The sequence below is a fragment of the Pipistrellus kuhlii genome, unplaced genomic scaffold (assembly GCF_014108245.1).
Source record: "Pipistrellus kuhlii isolate mPipKuh1 unplaced genomic scaffold, mPipKuh1.p scaffold_m20_p_1, whole genome shotgun sequence".
NCBI classification, from domain to species: Eukaryota; Metazoa; Chordata; class Mammalia; order Chiroptera; family Vespertilionidae; genus Pipistrellus; species Pipistrellus kuhlii.
Window position 1 is genome coordinate 159,713,648 of NW_023425404.1, and position 19,121 is coordinate 159,732,768.

At 38.1% G+C, this 19,121-nt stretch overlaps 1 protein-coding gene across 2 annotated transcripts; it reads left to right on the forward strand.

The window, feature by feature from the left end:
- The first annotated feature begins 1,556 nt into the window (after positions 1 to 1,556).
- On the forward strand, positions 1,557 to 17,872 carry LOC118705753 (UDP-glucuronosyltransferase 2B31-like). Of its 2 annotated transcripts, XM_036414834.2 has the most exons (5): positions 1,557 to 2,350; positions 4,056 to 4,204; positions 12,512 to 12,643; positions 15,534 to 15,621; positions 16,820 to 17,872. In XM_036414834.2, exons 1-5 carry the CDS (start codon positions 1,630 to 1,632, stop codon positions 17,041 to 17,043), a joined length of 1,314 nt encoding a protein of 437 aa, XP_036270727.1. In that variant the 5' UTR covers positions 1,557 to 1,629; the 3' UTR covers positions 17,044 to 17,872. The 2 variants fall into 2 exon arrangements, with proteins under 2 accessions (XP_036270727.1, XP_045427927.1); XM_045571971.1 differs by lacking the exon at positions 15,534 to 15,621 and having other exon boundaries at positions 1,578 to 2,350; positions 16,820 to 16,946.
- The last annotated feature ends 1,249 nt before the right edge of the window (positions 17,873 to 19,121 follow it).

The window sequence follows — 19,121 nt, forward strand, 5'->3', positions numbered from 1 at the left end:
TATAATCTCAATCTTCCGAAGTTTTTTGAGGCTGTTTTGTGGCCTAATAAGTGATCTATCCTAGAGAATGTTTTAGGTGCACTTGAAAAAAAAATATGTATTATACAGTTTGGGGATAAAATGTTCCATAAATACTATTAAGCCAATATCATCTTATGTGACATCTTAAACCATTCATTGCTTTTAATTTTCTGTCTGAATCATCTATCCTTTAATGTGAGTGTGGTATTAAAATCCTCTGCTATTACTGTATAACTTTGGATTTCTCACTTTATGTCTATTAATAATTGCTTTATATATTCAGGTCCTTCCATGTTAGGTGTGCAGATATTTACAAATGTTACATCCTGTTCTTAGATTGACCTCTTTATAATTATGTAATGTCTTTTGCCTTTCTTTTACATTTTTTTTGTTTGTTTTAAACTAAAGTCTACTTTTTCTCGTATAAGCATCACTACCTCAGCTTCGTTTTCATTTCTATTTGCATGGAACATCTTTTTCCATCCCTTCATTTTCTGTCTATATGTGTTTTTGAAGTGCTTCTTATAAGCAGCATATAGGCAGGGCATACTTTTTAACCTTTTCAGAAACCCTATGTTTTTTTAATCTACATATGAGGATATGTTTATTGATTTTAGAGGGATAGGAAAGGGGAGATAAAGAGGGAGAGGGAGACATATTGATGTGTGAGAGAAACATAGATCATCTGTTCCCTCCCATACAGGCCCCAACTAGGGATCAAACATGCAACCTTTTCATGCACAGGACAACACTCTAATCAACTGAGCCACCTGGCCAGGGTCACCTTATATCTTTCTAATGGAGCATTAAATCTATTTACATTAAAGTAACTATTGATAAGTATTTACTCATAACCATTCAGTTAATAGTTTTGTGGTGTTCTTATATTTCTCCTCTGATCACTTCTTCTCTTGATCTCTTCCCTAGTGGTTTGCTGTTTTTCTTTAGATTTGGGTGTGTATTCCTTCTTCTTAGTTCTTTACATATATTTTTTATGGTTTTACTTTGTGGTCATCATAAGGTTTAATTATATCATTCTGTATCTAAAGCAGTCTATTTTAAGCTAATATACATTTAAGTTCAAATATATTGTATAACAATTAAATTTTCACTACCTCCTACGTGTTTAATATTATTTAGATCTTTTCATGTTGTGTATCCCCTAATTACTTATTGTATTTTGAGTTGAGTTACATAGTTTTTTTCCTCTTCACCTTTGTAGTAGCTTTTTAAATGTCTAATATGGTGTCTTTATTAATATTTGACTTTACCTGTGGAGTATTTATTCCTTTCTCATATTTTCTTATTTCTAGTTATGGCCTTTCCTTTTCTACTTAAAGGAGACCCTTTAAGTGGAAATAAAACAGAACATTTGCAAATACAATGTTATTGGTAGTGTTTATAATCATAAAACAGATAATAAAGCCACTTACTTACAAATAAGATAATCTATTTTACTTTTTGCACTTCCATCCAAATTGTCATCATATGTATTTACTTTGGATGTGTGGGTTACATTTTAACTTCCTGATTGATATCTCTTTAGACATAAGCATGAGCTAAGGGAAAGGGACCAGCCATTTGAAAAGAAGCTTGTGTGCCTCCAGGATGCCTAGGAAGTGGATTTCAGTTCTGCTGCTGCTCCAGCTGAGTTGCCACTTCAGCCCTGGGAGCTGTGGGAAGGTGCTGGTGTGGCCCACAGAATACAGCCACTGGATCAACATGAAGACAATCCTGGATGCACTTGTGCAGAGAGGTCATGAAGTGACTGTTCTGACATCCTCAGCTTCGATTCTTGTTGATCCCAATAAGCCATCTGCTATTCAATTTGAGATTTTTCCTACATCTTTAACAAAAGATAATTTTGAGGATCTTTTCACGCGAGTGATCTCTAAATGGTCATATATGCCAAAAGATACATTTTTTACTTATTTTTCACATGCACAAGATATCTTGTGGGAATTTTTTGATTGTATTCAAACGCTCTGTAAAGAAGCAGTTTTGAACAAGAAACTTATGACCAAACTACAGGAATCAAGGTTTGATGTCGTTCTTGCAGATGCTGTTGGACCCTGTGGTGAGCTGCTGGCTGAGCTACTTAAAATACCTTTTGTGTACAGTCTCCGCTTCTCTCCTGGCTATAACATTGAAAAGTTCGGTGGAGGACTTCCACTCCCTCCATCCTACGTACCTGTTGTCTTGTCAGAATTAAGTGATCAAATGACATTCATGGAACGAGTAAAAAATATGATGTACGTACTTTATTTTGACTTCTGGTTCCAAACATATAATCACAAGAAGTGGGATCAGTTTTATAGTGATGTTCTAGGTAAGTCATGTTTTAATTGATAGCTTGAAACCCTAACTTTGCTAATGCCATGGGAGGGGAGTTTGTACAATTATAAAGTCAGAGGAAATACCTTTTATAAGTAAATGACTAAATAATTATAATAATAATAATAATAATATAAAGATCTTTGAATCGCACAATTATTATAGTAATGTTAACATTATAAGGCCATTTTTAACCCTGTGATCCATTATTAATACAGGAGATTTCAGGAAGTCAAAAACCACAAAATATAGCACTGAGGAGTTCTAGAAGCCATTATGCCAATTCTTTATTTATTTGTAATATAATTTATTTTTTTCTGAGTAAAGTGTTTTGTTCACTCTTGAATGTCAAAATATTGTCCATCCTACACTTATTGTTAGAGAACTTTTAAGTTCACAGCAATATTGAGTAAGATTTCCCATATAACCCTTGCCTGCACACAAATATAGACTCCCTCATTTTCAACATATAACACCCAAGGAATACATGTGTTATAATTGTTGAACCTACATTGCCACATCATTATCATCCAAACACCACAGTTCATGTTGGAGTTCACTCATGGTGTTACATATTCCATGGGTTTTAACAAATTTATAATGACACGTATTTTACAGAGTAGTTTCACTACCCTAAAAATTCTCTGTGTTTAACTTATTTCCAAAATACCTACTTTACTATAATTTTTCAGCTTTCTAAAAAGGCATTAAAATTTGACTAAATATCTTGATCAAAGCAAAAAAGCATATTGAGAAGTTACTTTCTTTATAGCACAGCATCCCAGTGAGCTGTGAGATAATTGTTTCCATCCTTATTTCTCCTCAGTTTCTCTATTTTAAAATTAAAATTTTAAAATAAAGAATTTTGTCATGTTACCTAAGAAACTCTTTCACAATTGGGAGATATAATGGCTCCAAACATGACTCAAGAACCTACCATTCAAAATTTCTAATAACTACATGTTCATTCACTCAGTGGTTACACTGTTTGAAAGTCGTGTTGAAGGGTAGACAATCAAGGTATTGGTATGTATTTGTAAAAACTGTATCTTTTCATTACAGACAAAATGAGCCAAAATTAAAGGGAACACATCTATTTTCCTAACTTATGAAAACGCTCCAGCTTTTATTTGCAAATATTATTATTAAATACATATAAATATTATTAAGCTCCAAAAATGCATAAAATCTAATTATAGGTGTCAGGAACTAAGATATACTTCAAAAACATCACAGTTCTTAGAAAATCGAGTATTCAGGGAATAGCTTGTTAAATTGTAGAAACTAAGCTGAGTATTTATAACACAACATGTGTTCATTGCTTAATTGATTAGAAAGCTCAAATAAATGTGTACATTTGCATCTGTTATTTTTGTAGTTTTATTAAATATGTTTAATTCTATAGTGGCTTACATGTAATTGTTTATCATTGTGAATGTACTGATGTCACATTACAGATAAAAATATCTAGCACTTTGCCTTATTTATTTGATTATAAACATAAAACCTACAAATTTTACATAGTTTATCACCTATATGAGTATATATACATTTATACCACACACATAAATATTTATATTATCAGACCACAGACACTTTAAAGCATTTGGGCTACCTTATCCCCAGTACCTTTCAGAAAATGTCCTAGTATAGTACTTACATTAAAATGCTCTCATTTCCTCTGTTTGCTTTCCCTTCAGGAAGACCCACTACATTATATGAGACAATGAAGAAAGCTGAAATATGGCTCATTCGAACCTATTGGGATTTTGAATTTCCTCGCCCATTCTTACCACATTTCGATTTTGTTGGAGGACTCCACTGCAAGCCTGCCAAACCCCTGCCTAAGGTAAACCTATTCCCCTTTGTTTTCTTTTGAGGATGTTCACTAGTATTCTGCCTTAGAAGGAAGACAATGCCTCAACAATATGAATTGTGTTTCACCAATATTGGCAGCAAAACCCAACATTTACTTACTGTCATTTCAGCATTTAAAAAATTCCCCATTTTAGATCTGGTTTCACATCCTAGAATAAAAAGTAATTGCATAGCCTAATAAAGCAGGTGTTTTCTGACATTCACCAATTCTGCACAAAATCTCAGTAAAGATCCCTGGGGGGAACATGGTTTTCAACATCACAGATGACTGACAACATGAACACAAAGAAACTGAACACTGCACATCTAATAAGACCCAATATCCTGCATATTTAATATACCAATTCCATCTGAAAATTAACCACAGTACAAAATTGCAAAATGTTTGTCAGCATGTAGGATATTCCTTATGCAGGAAAGCAAGAATCTAACATACTTTAAATTGATATAATACTTTAAGACATAATTACAAAACAAGCATTCTTTACTGAATTATTTTGTTATCTCCTAAGACATCCTATTTGTCTACCACTTGATTGACAGCAACATAAAACAGATCTCTTATTCAAGAGTTAGCCCAATTTCTATTTAGACTTAAAAATGTTTAGGTATGTGATAACTTTCACAAGGTAAAATTGGTAGAAATTCTATTCAATCTAACTCAATTGTTTTCTTATTAGCTTTATTGACATGTTATTGACATATAACTGTATAAGATATTTATAGGGCACACTAGAGGCCCAGTGCACAAAATAGGTGCAAGAGTAGGACTTCCTCCCCATGGCTGCCGGCACCGGCTTCCCTCTGGCACCTGGGACCCGGGCTTCCCTCACAGCCCCAGCTTTGTATGGAAGGATGTTGGGTCTAATTAGCACATTATGCTTTTATTATTATAGACTAGAGGCCCAGTGCTCAAAATTCTTTCATGGGGGGAGAGGGCGGTATCCTCAGCCAAGCCTTCACCCTCTCACAATCCGAGATCCCTGGATGGATGGCCAACTGCCGGTTTAGCACCCTCTCACAATCTTGGACCCCTGGTTCCTAACTGCTCACCTAAATGACTGCCTGATCACCCCTAATCGCCTCTGTCTGCCAGTATGATCACTCCTCACTGTCCCCCTGACAGCCTGGTTGCCCCCCCATTGCCCTATTCACCCCTCACTGCCCTTCTCTGCCAGCCTGGTTGCCCCTCATTGTCTCACCTGCTGGCCTGGTCACCCCCACCTGCCCCCTATCAGCCAGGTTGCCACCAGCTTCCCCCCTCTGTTGGACTGGTTGACCCCAACTGCCCACTTTCCAGCCTGGTCACTCCTTATGGTCCCCCTACTGGCCTAGTTTCTCCAACTGCCCCACCTGCTGGCTTGCTCACCCCCATTTGCCCCCTGTTGTCCTGGTTGATGCCAACTGCCTCTCTGCTGGTCTGGTAGCCCCCAACTGTCCCCCCTACTGCCCTGGATACCCTTCACTGCCCCCCCCACTGCTGGCCTTGTCATCCCATGCAGTCTGCTGTTTGGTCATTTAGATGCCCCTGCCTGCCAACCTGATCACCCCACACAGCCTGCTATTAGTAACCAGATGAACATATAAGTCCTGGTCATCCCTCACTAGCCCTCCTGCCAGCCTTGTTGTCCCACACAGACCTGATGTTCAGTTGTTACTGTGAAGGAGTCCTGACCAAATTTCAAATTACGCTCTTATTAGTATAGACTAACAGCCTGTGCACGAAATTTGTGTCCCTTCAGCCCAGCCTGCACCCTCTCCAATCTGGGATTCCTTGAGGGATGTCTGACCACAGGGATCAGGCATAAACAGGTGGTAGGACATCCTTCTCACAATCCAAGACTGCTGGTCCCCAAATGCCCCACCCTGCAGGCCTAGTCCCCCATAACTGCTATCTCCTGCTGACCTGGTCCCCCAAACTGCCCTCCCCTGCAGGCCTCAGTCCCCTCCAATTATACTCCCCTGCAGGCCTAGTGGTGCCCCCCCCCCCACAACTGCCTTCCACTGCAGGCCTAGTCCCCCCAAACTTCCCTCCTCTGCAGGCCTGGTCCTGCCCAACTGCTCTACCCTGAAGGCTGGGTCCCCACTTCCCACCTGCCCTGCCTTGCTGGCCTGTTTTCCCTCAACTGCCCTCCTCTGCCAGCCTGGTCACCGCTAACTTCCCACAACTACCCTCCCCTACTGGCAATCTTGTGGTGTCCATCTTGTGTCCACATGGAGGCAACCATCTTTGACTATATGGGGGCTACCATCTTGTGTCTTGGTGTGATGGTCAATTTGCATATTACTCTTTTATTAGATAGGATAGTGATTTGAAATACATATACAATGTGAAGGTATTTTGCTCATGTAATTAACACATACATCACCTCATGTATTTATCTTCTTTTGTGTGTCTGTGAGAACATATAAATCCTGCTCACCCCAGATTTCAATTATACAATACTGTGTTATCAATTCTAGACACCAGGTTATACATTAGATCCTCAGACCTTTCATCTCAGGGCTATAAGTTTATAATCATGTACCAACATCTCCCTGTTTCCTCTACTCACAAACTCTGGCAACCACTTTTCTATTCTTTTTCTATATTTGCCTGTTGTTTTAGACTTCCTATATAAGTAATAGTATGTGCTATTTGTCTTTCTCTGTTTGGCTTATTTAGCTTAGCATACTGCCCTTATAGTCCATTTATATTGTAACCAACAACACAATTTCCTTCTTTCTCTTGCCTGAATAATATTCCACTGTGTGTGTGTGTGTGTGTGTGTGTGTGTGTGTGTGTTATTTCTTATTCACCTTTTGAGGGACACCAAGGTTGTTTCCATATCTTGTCATTGTGAATAATGCTGCAATAGACACAGAAGAACTGGTACTTTTTCAATATACTGTTTTAATTTCCTTTAGCTATAGTTTACCCAAAATTGGGATTGCTGGATCATATGATAGTTCAATTTTTAATTTTTTGAGGAAATTCCACACTCTTTTCTATAATGGCTGTAACAATTTACATTCCTACCAAAACTATACATGTCCCCTTTTTCCCATATCTTTGCCAAATTAATTATCTCCTGTCTTTTTTATGATAGGCATTCTACCAGGTGTTAGGTTGTATCTCACTGCGATTTTGATTTGCTTTTCCTTAATAATTAGTAACACTGAACCCCTTTCCATGTACCTGTAGTCCATTTGTATGTCTTTGAAAAATGCTTCTTCAGAACTCTTCCTATTTTTAATCTGAAATATGTGAGCTCTCTACATATTTTGTATAATATCCCTTTATCAGATATATGATTTCCAAATATTTTATTCCATTCTATAAGTTGCATTTTCATTTTTTGATGCTTTTCTTTTTTAATTTCTTTATTGATTAAGGTATTACATATGTGTCCTAATTCCTTCATTAGCCCCCCAAACCCTTCCCCTTCCACTCCTGCCCTCACCCCCTTGGTGTCCATGTCCATTGGTTAGGCTTATATGCATTCATACAAGTCCTTTGGTTGACCCCTCCCCCTTACTCCTACCCTCCCCTACCTTCCCTCTGAGGTTTAATGGTCTGATAGATGCTTCTCTCTATCTGGATCTGTCCCTGTTCATCAGTTTAAGTTCTTCATTATAGTCCATAAATGAGTGAGATCATGTGATGTTTACCTTTTTCTGACTGGCTTATTTCACTTAGCATAATGCTCTCCAGTTCCATCCAAGCTGTTGCAAATGGTAAGAACTCTTTCTTTTTTATTGCAGCATAGAATTCCATTGTGTAGATGTACCATAGTGGTACATGACACAGCACTGACTGCAGACAGAGCTGCGAATCAGGCCTAAAGAGAGGCCTGGAGAGAGAAGCAGGTTCTGATCCTCCATCCCAGCTGTTGATTAGCCCTTACCTCTCTCTTTCAGACTCTGGCCAGCAGCCACAGCTCTCCTTCTATTGGGGCTCCGCTGGGGCTGCAGATCGGCCCAGTCTCTCTGATCAGGCCTATTGATCGGCCCAGAGACACTGACTGGCACAGAAACCGACCAATAGAACCTAATCTGGGTGAACTGTGAAGTCAGAACCTAAGGTGGGGCTGAGAAGGGGCTTTAAGGGCAACAGCTGTTTGGTGTAAGGTATAAGAAAGCATTTACATTTTTTAATAACCCATTTGACAATATAGTGCCTATGGCTGGCTATCAGTTTAGATATAGGGATTATGTATTTTGTTTTGGAACATAACATATCCCTATTTCTTCATTTTCCTTGACCCCCTGTTGGTTGATTCCTGCACATTAGATAAAACAAGCCCCTCTCCCAGTCTTAACAGAATGATCTCATGTGGGGGATGAACCTTATCCATCAGCCAGCTACAACTCATGGTTGTGGTTCAAAAATCTTTGTGACTGTCCAATCTACCTTCTTTATTCTTATGTAATTGAAGGTGTGCTGAAACTTGTCAGTATCACAATGAAAATAACTGCAGTCAGCACCTAGATCAAGCTTGTCAAACTCATGGCCAGCTGGCCGCATGCATAAAGGAGGCATGCAGGCTGCCAGGTGTGAGTTTTACATGCTATACCTAGATGTAGGCTGATTAGAGGCTGGACCCTCAGGCAGCAATCCCTAGTTAGGGTCCTTCCAGGGAGAAACTGGGAGATGTTTTCCCTGCTCCTTTTGTACTGCTGTAGCCTCTGAAGGGGCTCTTCTACCATTAATAAATTTGGTTGCTACGGTCTGTGGGACTCATAAATACAAATCTCTTTGGCTATCAAAGCTGATAGAACTAGCTAATCTAATGGGTGGCAGGGGAAAAAGTGGACTGCCAGATGTCTATACAAGCTCCTTGCAGGAAAATATTAGGGGTAAGCTCAAGGGAGAGGCCTTATGAGGTGCCTTCTGGCTTCTCCTCACTCCAGAGAGATGTGATAGGCACCTGTGATGTATTTTCATGTTTGTACAATATGTAGGTGTCACTCTGCTAGTTCCTAGAATTGTATCAGAGGAAACTGCTCTCTATGTAGCTGTAGAGACTTTAAATGTTGCTACAGGTCAAAGGAACCCTATATTTAGCTAGATGCATCATGTGAATGGTAAGAATGTTTAGTGACTTTCACAGCATCATAATAAATTATAACTTTAAAGAATGGCCTAAACATTGTATAGTCTGCACGGACAAAGTCTGAAATGTTTTATGCTATGTTCTTTTATCTGTAAAAACACCATTTTGAAAAAAACACTTTATGACAATGACATTGGAACATTGAAAGTATTGTACAGTTTTATTTTTGGAAGGTTTCAGTTATTATTTTTTTTAAATAAACAAATAATAAATTTCAGACAGATGAGACCAAAAAAGGTATTAATATGCAGTTTTAATAAAAGACCCAGGAAACACTTGGATCATCTACATTTCATTTTTGGGGGAAGAGTACACTGAACAATGAGGAATAATGCCACTCTCGAAAGTAATGAAATTATAAATACTGGCAAGGATTAAGGATCACATGTCAAAAATTATTTTCAAACAAAACCTGCCTTCAACAGAGACTTAAATGGGTGAAATGAGATATTCAACAGGGTTTCAGCCCTGTTGTACCTTCTCACTGTAATTAAGGTGTTCCATAGAGAACTTGGTAAAGTGATAATGGAGTTCCTCACAGCTAATCAATCTTAGCACTATCTAATTTTACAATATGATTTCAAATGTCACATGTAAATATGGCCATAAATATGGTCAAATTTGTAACTGTACATACATAATTCTATATTACATACATGGGACTCTTAGGACTATTTCAAGGACATTCCAAACAATTATACCAGACTCCTGAGTATCAACTACCCTTAACTTCTAGCCATTCAAAAATGACTCAAAGGAGGTATTTAGGAAACTGTAACGAGGTATTACAGAAATGAGAGAGAAAGTTACATAGTGATTCAGTCACAATTCTTAGGGAAATAAAGCACTAATGACTCATCTAAAATACTCCTACAGAAAACCTGCCTTAAATGAAACAGAAGTGATTGTGTAGAACTATAGTAATAAAAATAAAAAGTGAATACAGAACTGCTATGTGACTTCCTTCCAAGAGTCCATATTAGTAATTAAAAACATTATAAATAGTCATATAAAATTGTCTAACTTCTGTGTACTGGATCTATTTCATTTCTTGGTGAGATGTTTATATATATATCTATAGGTAGATAGATGATTGATAGGATACATATAGATAGGATACATATAGATAGAATATATGTCACTTTTGAGTGACTCACTTTTGAATGGCTAGAAGTTAAGGGTAGTTGATATTCAGGAGTCTAATATATATATATATATATATATATATATATATATATATATATATATATATATATATATACATATATATATATATAAATCCTATCTAATTAGGAGGGAACATGCTAATTGACAGTCACACCCTCTCAAGATGGCAGCACCCACAGCAAATAAGGAGGGAATATGCTAATTAACTGCCATGCCCTTAAAGATGGCAACACCCACAGCCGCAAGATGGTGGCACCCAGTCACCTCAGCCTCGCCAGAGTGACAGGCCAGTCCGGCCACTCCAAGAGCCTACCTCCAGAGTCTCCCAGTCCCCTCAGCCACCCAGCCACACAGGGGCGGGCCTGGACTCAGGAAAGCCTCAGATGTTGGCTGCCAGTTGCGCAGGGGCTGGCCCAAAGGGCAGGCAAGCCTTAGATGGCTGCTGCCCAGCCACCCAGAGTCACCCGAGTCTCAGGTAACCAGGGCTGGGTGAGATTTGCACTGCCGGCAGTGGCAGTAGCAGAGGTATGATGGGGGTGTCATTTTCCTCTGATAAGCAAGTTGTCTCCTTCCCCTAAGGCTCCCAAATAGTGAGAGGGGGCAGGCCAGGCTGAGGGACCCCCCCGTCTGCCCCCATTCCAGTGCATGAATTTTCATGCACCAGGCCTCTAGTGTGTGTGTGGGTGTGTGTGTGTATAATGTATATGTCTTGCAAAAATATATGATAAAGGAAATCAATCTCATATACAATGCATCATTCCATAGGAACAGAAATATTGAATCAGTTTAAAAAGAATAGCTGCCCTAACTCATTTGGCTCAGTGTATAGTGTGTTGGCCTGTGGACTCAGGATCCCAGATACAATTTCGATCAAGGGCATGTACTTTGGTTATGGGCATATACCCAGTAGGGAGTGTTCAGGAGGCAGCTAATCGATGTTTCTCTCCTATTGATGTTTCTAACTCTCTATCTTTGTCTCTTCCTCTCTGTAAAATCAATTATATATATAATTGATTAATATATATATATATATATATATATATATATATTTTTTTTTTTTTTTTTTTTTTAATAAAACTACTGAAAACAATGGAAATTCTCCCAAAAATATAAGAGTGGAATTACCATATGGTCTGGAAATTCTACTTCTTGGTATATAAGAAAAGAATTAAAATAATGGCCGAAGCCGGTTTGGCTCAGTGGTAGAGCATCAGTCTGCGGACTGAAAGGTCCCGGGTTCGATTCCGGTCAAGGGCATGTACCTTGGTTGCGGGCACATCCCCGGTAGGGGGTGTGCAAGAGGCAGCTGGTTGATGTTTCGCTCTCATCGACGTTTCTAGCTCTCTATTTCTCTCCCTTCCTCTATGTAAAAAATCAATAAAATATATTTTTTAAAAAAGAATTAAAATAATGATATTAGTAAAACATTTGCACATCCACATTCATAGCACTATTCACAACTCAAAAGTGGAATCAAACCAAGAGCCCAATGAACAGAAGAATCAATAAGCAAAATGCAATATTTACATACAATGCAATTTTACTCGAGCTTAAAATTGAAGGAAATTCTAACACATGCTATAACATGGATGGAGCCTCAGAATATCATGTTAAATGAAGTGAGCCACTGACAAAAGGCAAATACTGTATGAATCTTCTTATATTATGTATCCAGACTGGTCTAGTAAACAGAAACAGAAAATAGAATCATGGTTACCAGGGACTACTGAAGAGGGAATTATTGCATAACGGGTACATTTACAGTTTTACAAGATGAAGTTCGACAGTTTGGTTGTGCAATAATGTGAATATACGTATTACTAAACTGTACACTTAGGATCTGTTAAGATGGTAAATATTGTGTTATGTATATTTTAGCACAACTTGTAAAAAAAGGAGTACTCATAACTCCAGAAAATAGTGGATTTCTCTCATTAGTTGTTTGAAAGCATTCATTTCAATGGCGTTTGCTATGCTATTACTATTTTGTAATGGAGCAATTTTTTTCTTTACAGGAGATGGAAGAGTTTGTCCAGAGCTCTGGAAAACATGGTATTGTTGTGTTTACTTTGGGATCAATGGTCAGAAACATATCAGAAGAAAGAGCCAATGTGATTGCATCAGCCCTTGCCCAGATTCCACAAAAGGTTAGACTAAGCATCTTAATAGTCCACAGCTATATATGTGCTAATTACATAAATTCGTGTGATATGTCAGCCATTATGATAGCTCCTATTTATCTCAGCTATGAATTCAAACCAGAATACTAGTATACAAGGCAGGTGATAAATAGTAGTACAAAAGTTGTGTGTAACAGTAACTTTGGAATTAACATTGTGATCAGAATGGAATACTGTATATTTAAGAGGTACAATGTAAAGTTTGGTGTCAGAGTGATATTGCAGAAGGATACCAAAATCACCAAACTCTGCCCTGTCATTGGCTCCATCTCATTGCAGGATTCCTGAAGACACAGTTCACACTGTATGTTCTTAGAAAGGAATAAAATTCTAACAGTATGGTAAGCAGGAATTGATGACAGTTTGAAACAAGTCATGCCATTTGAGGTTTGCTAAGTAATCTAGGCCACTCTTACTTCCCTAATTTTTGAAATAGGCCTATTCAGTGTAATTTCTGATTCCTAAGTACTGTTCAGAGAAAGAATAGCCAGGACTCACTAACCTGGGTCCAGGTTCCCAAACCAGACACATCTAGAGAAAGAAAAGCTGTCACAATCTGGTTGATTGAATCATATAAAAGTGGAGGAAGATAAATTAGAATGAAGAGGGGGACATGGATCCACCATTAAGGTGACTGTGTGCTTTTTAAAATACGGCTCCCCAAAACCTCTGCTTCTAACCCATCAGAATAATAACTTCTCCTGGTTGAGGAAGGAGTAGGGACTATATGAGGAGTCCAGGAGAAGTAAGCCTAGTACAGAAAAGTTCAGATGCCCCTTCCTCCATAAAAGAGTATTAAGATATTTTCTAATATCTTATTTACACCTGCAGTCTTTGGGTATTTATGAACTATTTTTTCATTTCCTAACTGATGTAATTTCTGTTTATAGCCTGTACTAATTTTTGCTGAACATCTGCGGCTATTTTAACATTCATATAACAAATAAATGTTAAGCACTAGTAAATTATATCCAGCTTATGAGAACTGCTGATATTTATGAGGATTCCAAAATCAGAATCTTTTTTCCCCCTGGGTATAAAAATAGCTTGGCTACAGTTCCCATAGTAATCAGTGCTGTCCATGCAATTTACTGTGTCATTGAAGTATTAACACTTAGTTGAAAAAACGTTAGCATCATCACAATTTTGGATTTTTTTCAACAGCTATACTTGTAATAAAGTGCCAGCAGGCTCTTATTTTTTACATTTAAAAAATTTCCAATTCTAGTCATAGTAATAAACCTTTGGTTCATGGAAATCAAAAAGCTATAGTACATTTACACAGTGGAATACTACTCTGCAGTAAAAAGAAGAAAATATTTCCTTTGAGACAGCAAGGATGCACCTGAAGAGTATTATGCTATGTGAAACAAGCCAGTAAGAAGACAAATACCATATTATTTCACTCATATGTGGAATCTAAATTAAACAACAACAAAAAGAAACTGACTCACAGATAGCAATTGTCAGCACTCAGTGTAGGGGTAACGAGGCTGGCAGGGAAGAGGGGAGTGACGGGATTGAGAAAAAAGGGAAAAAAGAAAAAACTCATGGGCATAGATAACAGTGTGGTGATTTCAGAGGGGATGGGGATGAAGACAGGTGGGGAAGGATTTAGGATGGATAAATGGTGATGGGCAGAAACTTGACTTTGGGTGATGAACACACAATACGGTGTATAGATGATGTGTTGTAGAATTGTACACCTAAAACCTGTATAACTTTGTTAATCAGTGTCACCCAATAAATTCAATAAAAAAGAAAAAGTATAAAAAGAAAAAATAATAATTAGTAATTTATACAGAAAAGAGGTGGAAATAAAGTTAAATTTTTATGTAAAAAAAAAAAACCCTTCTGTAATACTTAAAAATACAGGTTAATATTACATGGGAAAACGAGATAAATTATAAATAAACTAGAGGCCCGGAACACAAAATTTGTGCACTGGGAGGGGGTGTCCCTCAGCCCTGCCTGCACCCTCTTGCAGTCTGGGAGCCCTTGTGGGATGTCAGACTGCCAGCGTAGGGATGCTCTTCTCATAATCCAGGAACCCTCACTCCTTACTGCCTGTCTGTGTTCTTCTCCTTACTGCTCAGCTTGCTACTCCTTAGCACGCCACGTGGGCTTTGCTAAGATCTCTGCACTTGCCAGCCATGATACCGGCTTAGAGCTGAGTGGCACGCCCTCTGTGGAGGCGCACTGACCACCAAGGGGCAGCTCCTGCGTTGAGTGTCTGCCCTGTGGTGATCAGTGTACATCATAGCAACCAGTTGTCCCACTGGTTGTTCTGCTGTTTGGTCAATTTGAATATTAGGATTTTACTAAATAGGATATATAGTAAGTACCTACATTTTTGCACTAGAATTATGACTAGACCTAAATTTTTTGAAATATATTTTTATTGATTTTAGAGAGGAAGGAAGAGGGAGAGATAGACATATCAATGATGAGAATCACTGATCAGTTCCCTTCCACATACCCACAACCCTGGCATGTGCCCTGACCGGGAATTAAGCCATGACCTCCTGGTGCACAGGTCAATGCTCAACCACTAAGCATTGCTGGCCAGGCCTAAAATTTTTTACTTCAATTCATCACTAAAGATCTCATTAGTATACTGGTATGTGTTCAATATCATTATTGCATTCATACTTGATTGAATGTAAAAATAAACAAATAAAATGTGGGTATTTCTATCATACCAGTATTATAATAGTTCTCATTTTAAATCTCTTGTCCTTATTACTTATCTGTATATGAAGGGCTTTAACTAGATTATTTCTTAATTTCTTTTTAATATGAACATGCTATGCCTTTAGTTCAACTCATGGAATGAAATATTTCTTTACTTTAACAGGTTCTATGGAGATTTGATGGCAAGAAACCAGATACCTTAGGGCCAAATACTCGGCTCTATAAGTGGATCCCCCAGAATGACCTTCTTGGTAAGACTGTAAACCAAACACCAAAATAACAATAACTCCAAAGATAGTGATAATACTTCAAAAAGAAACAAATTACTGAACATTTATTTTAGAAAAACTCAAAAATAAATCTTAATTTCCTTGTATTTGTTTGCTAGTCCCGGGGGAAAGGATAACATATAAAAGCGAACATTTTATTATAAACCATCTCCTCCCTTATGTCTGAAATCAAAGATCTTCATTTCAGGTGTAATTACTTCTCATGAAGAAATTTTTCAGCCAAAACTAATTTGGTTCAGTGGATAGAGTGTCAGCCTGTTGCCTGAAAGGTCCCAGGTTCGATTCCAGTCAAGGGCATGTACCTTGGTTGGGGGCACATCCCCAGTGCGGGGGGTTGGGCAGCTGATCAATGTTTCTCTCTCATCGATGTTTCTAGCTCTCTGTCCCTCTCTCTTCCTCTCTGTGAAAAATCAATGGAATGTTTGTTTTTTTTAAAAAAGTATTTTTCAATAACTACCACTCTGCCTCCTACTTCTCCCTTCTTATTTCTATTTTTTTCCACTTTTGTATGGGTATTAATTCACTGCCATTAAAAAATAAGAGCACCTCTTTTGTTTCTAGTGACTCCATTTTCAATAGAGAAATAGCCATAATGTTTTTCATGAAGTAACAACACATTTCACGATAAAGTGTGGTCTGTTCTTTTTCTGATTCCAGAGTCACCACACTCACATTTCCTGCTGCCTGGACAGCCCACATGTAATTCTCGGTGACTTGACTATTTCTTTAAGAGAATATGTTCCAAACTGGTACCTCCTTTTCTTTTTTCCTTTTTTTCTGCAAATGCTATTTTTTTATCCATAATGCTCTCTCTTTTTCAAATTTGTCTTTATTGTTAAAAGTATTACAGATTTCCTTCTTCCCCCTCCCCCCCCATTGAGCCCCTCATCCCAGCATCTGCTCTTCACAGAACTTTCACTTCTCTTTCAACTTGTCTATCCAGAAATATTGTATTCATTTTTTAAGTCACAATGCCATACCAGTATCTAGTTACCTCTTCAGCAACTAAAGTTCTTTCTCTGAGATCTAAAATACATTTTAATGCAGTTTCATGTGTATAATAATCTAGAATACAGTGCCTGAGTGCTCTTCTTGACCAACTCTCATTTCATTTCTAAGACTTATAATTAATAATTTACTGAAATTCACCCAATCCTAGGCCATCCAAAAACCAAAGCCTTTATAACTCACGGTGGAACCAATGGCATCTATGAGGCGATCTACCATGGGATCCCTATGGTGGGCCTCCCTATGTTTGCGGATCAACCTGATAACATTGCTCACATGAAGACCAAGGGAGCAGCTGTCAGAATGAACTTCAACACTATGTCTACTTCAGATTTACTCAATGCATTGAAGACAGTCATTAATGATCCATCGTGAGTACCATAATTTTAATAGTATTTATAGATTCTTTTGTCTGTGACAAGTACAAGTTTCATCCCACACTGAGAAATTAATTTTAAAGTTATTAACATGATTTAACTAATTTAAATCTGCTTTTATTTTCAACCAGACATTAACTTCAAAGTTTCTTTTAACCTGATTGAACAGGTAATCAATTACTGCAACAGTTTTCTACACAAGCATACACAAAGTTATATTGTTCACTACAAGGACACGTTTTTAAAAATATGATAGAACCCATAGAATGAAGAAATGAAGAACTGAAGAAGTTGCATAAAGTATTTCAATTTAGTGCCAAACATTTCTGAAACTATAAATCTTGTGGGGGTGAGGGGAAGGGGGTTCCATGGAAAGTTCTCTACAGGGTGACCTGATCATAAATTCCTAACTGTGAAGGTACTGATGAGCAGATATGCTCCAGGGCTATAACTTATTTACTGAAATGTTTTTACACCAGACCTGCCCATTATTTTTATTTGTTTGTTTGTTTGTTTTTGTGTGGGGGGGGTTGTTTGTTTGTTTTTTGCATCTAGCTTAATACTCCTTTTATTGATAAATACCAGAAATAATACCCCTCAAAAGAGGCACTACCCAGCTGGCGTCGCTCAGTGGTTGAGCATTGACCTGTGAACCAGGAAGTCACAGTTTGGTTCCCAGTCCAAGCCACATGCCCAGGTTGCAGTTGTGAGCTTGGTCCCCAATGGAAGGTATGGGGGAGACAGCTGATCTGTAATTCTCTCTTGTCATTGATATTTCTATCTCTCTCCCTCTCCCTTCCTCACTGAGATCAATAAAAATGTATTTTTTTAAAAAACAAAAGGTGGGATCATTAACTCTCCAGTGAGCACATAATCTTATTAACGGTATCCTGTAATCCAATCCCTGCTTTGCTTCATCCAACTTCATGTAATCTTACTTTGTTTTAACCTTAAACTCAAAAGCATAAAGGCAACTGCAAAACTATATTATTCATAGGGTCATTTGATATCTTGTTCCCAACATATGTCATTAGTTTGGTTCCAATAAACTCGTAAAAATTCTCTACAGGTTTGGATGTTCTTACATTGACAGTAACTTTCTACTTAAAAAAATGATTTTTATTATAATTATTTTAACATACTTTACAATATAAAAAGCCTAAATAACTATAATGACCGGTTAACACAATGACCAGTCAACTGGTCGCTATGACACACACTGACCACCATGGGGCAGATGCTCAATGCAGGAGCTGCCCCTGGTGGTCAGTGCACTTCCACAATTAACCTTCCCCAAATAGACAACCTCCCAAAATCCCTCCCTCAGCCAGCCGCACCCTGATCATGACTGGGTGAGAGGGCCCCCATTAGCCCCAATCTCCAGCCAGGCTAAAGGACCCCACGCATGCACAAATTCGTGCAGTGGGCCTCTAATTATATATATATATATATATATATATATATATATATATATATATATATATATATATATATATAGTGGTGCCTCGTATAAAGAACGCCTCGCACAGCAAACGCTGCACACAACAAACTTCATTTCATGATTCATACAACGAACTTCGTTTCACACAACGAAGTCGCCCGAGCTTCCACGACCGCTTTGCCCGAGCTTCCACGACTGCTTCACCTGAGCTTCCACGATCGCTGCCGATGTATTGCATCCTTCCGCGCAGGCACTGCAGGCAGTCGTTAGTCACTGCGCTTAACTTAAGCACGTATCGCGGCAATCGTTCTTCATTATGAATTAAATCACGCACATATCACGGCAGTCGTCCTTTTAAGTTAAACTCAATATTTTTTTTATATCATGGCTTCTAAAAAAAGCAGGAAGGTGATTTCTGTTGAAATGAAACAGGAAATAATTAGAAGGAGTGAATGTGGGGTAAAACAGTGTGACCTCGTCAAAGAGTTTGGCCTCAGCAAGACCACCATTTTCACCATTTTGACAAATAAGGATGCAATCAAATCAGCCAAAGTAGCCAAAGGAGTATCAAACTATTTCATGAAAAACATAGGTCTTCAATCCACGAGGAAATGGAGAGGCTATTAGCGATTTGG

Bases quoted from the DNA above. Each gene is read 5' to 3' on its own strand.
- LOC118705753 (XM_036414834.2), top strand. From the start codon at position 1,630: ATGCCTAGGAAGTGGATTTCAGTTCTGCTGCTGCTCCAGCTGAGTTGC. The intron at 2,351-4,055 runs GTAAGTCATGTT...CTTTCCCTTCAG, and splicing joins GTTTTATAGTGATGTTCTAG to GAAGACCCACTACATTATAT. The intron at 4,205-12,511 runs GTAAACCTATTC...TTTTCTTTACAG, and splicing joins CTGCCAAACCCCTGCCTAAG to GAGATGGAAGAGTTTGTCCA.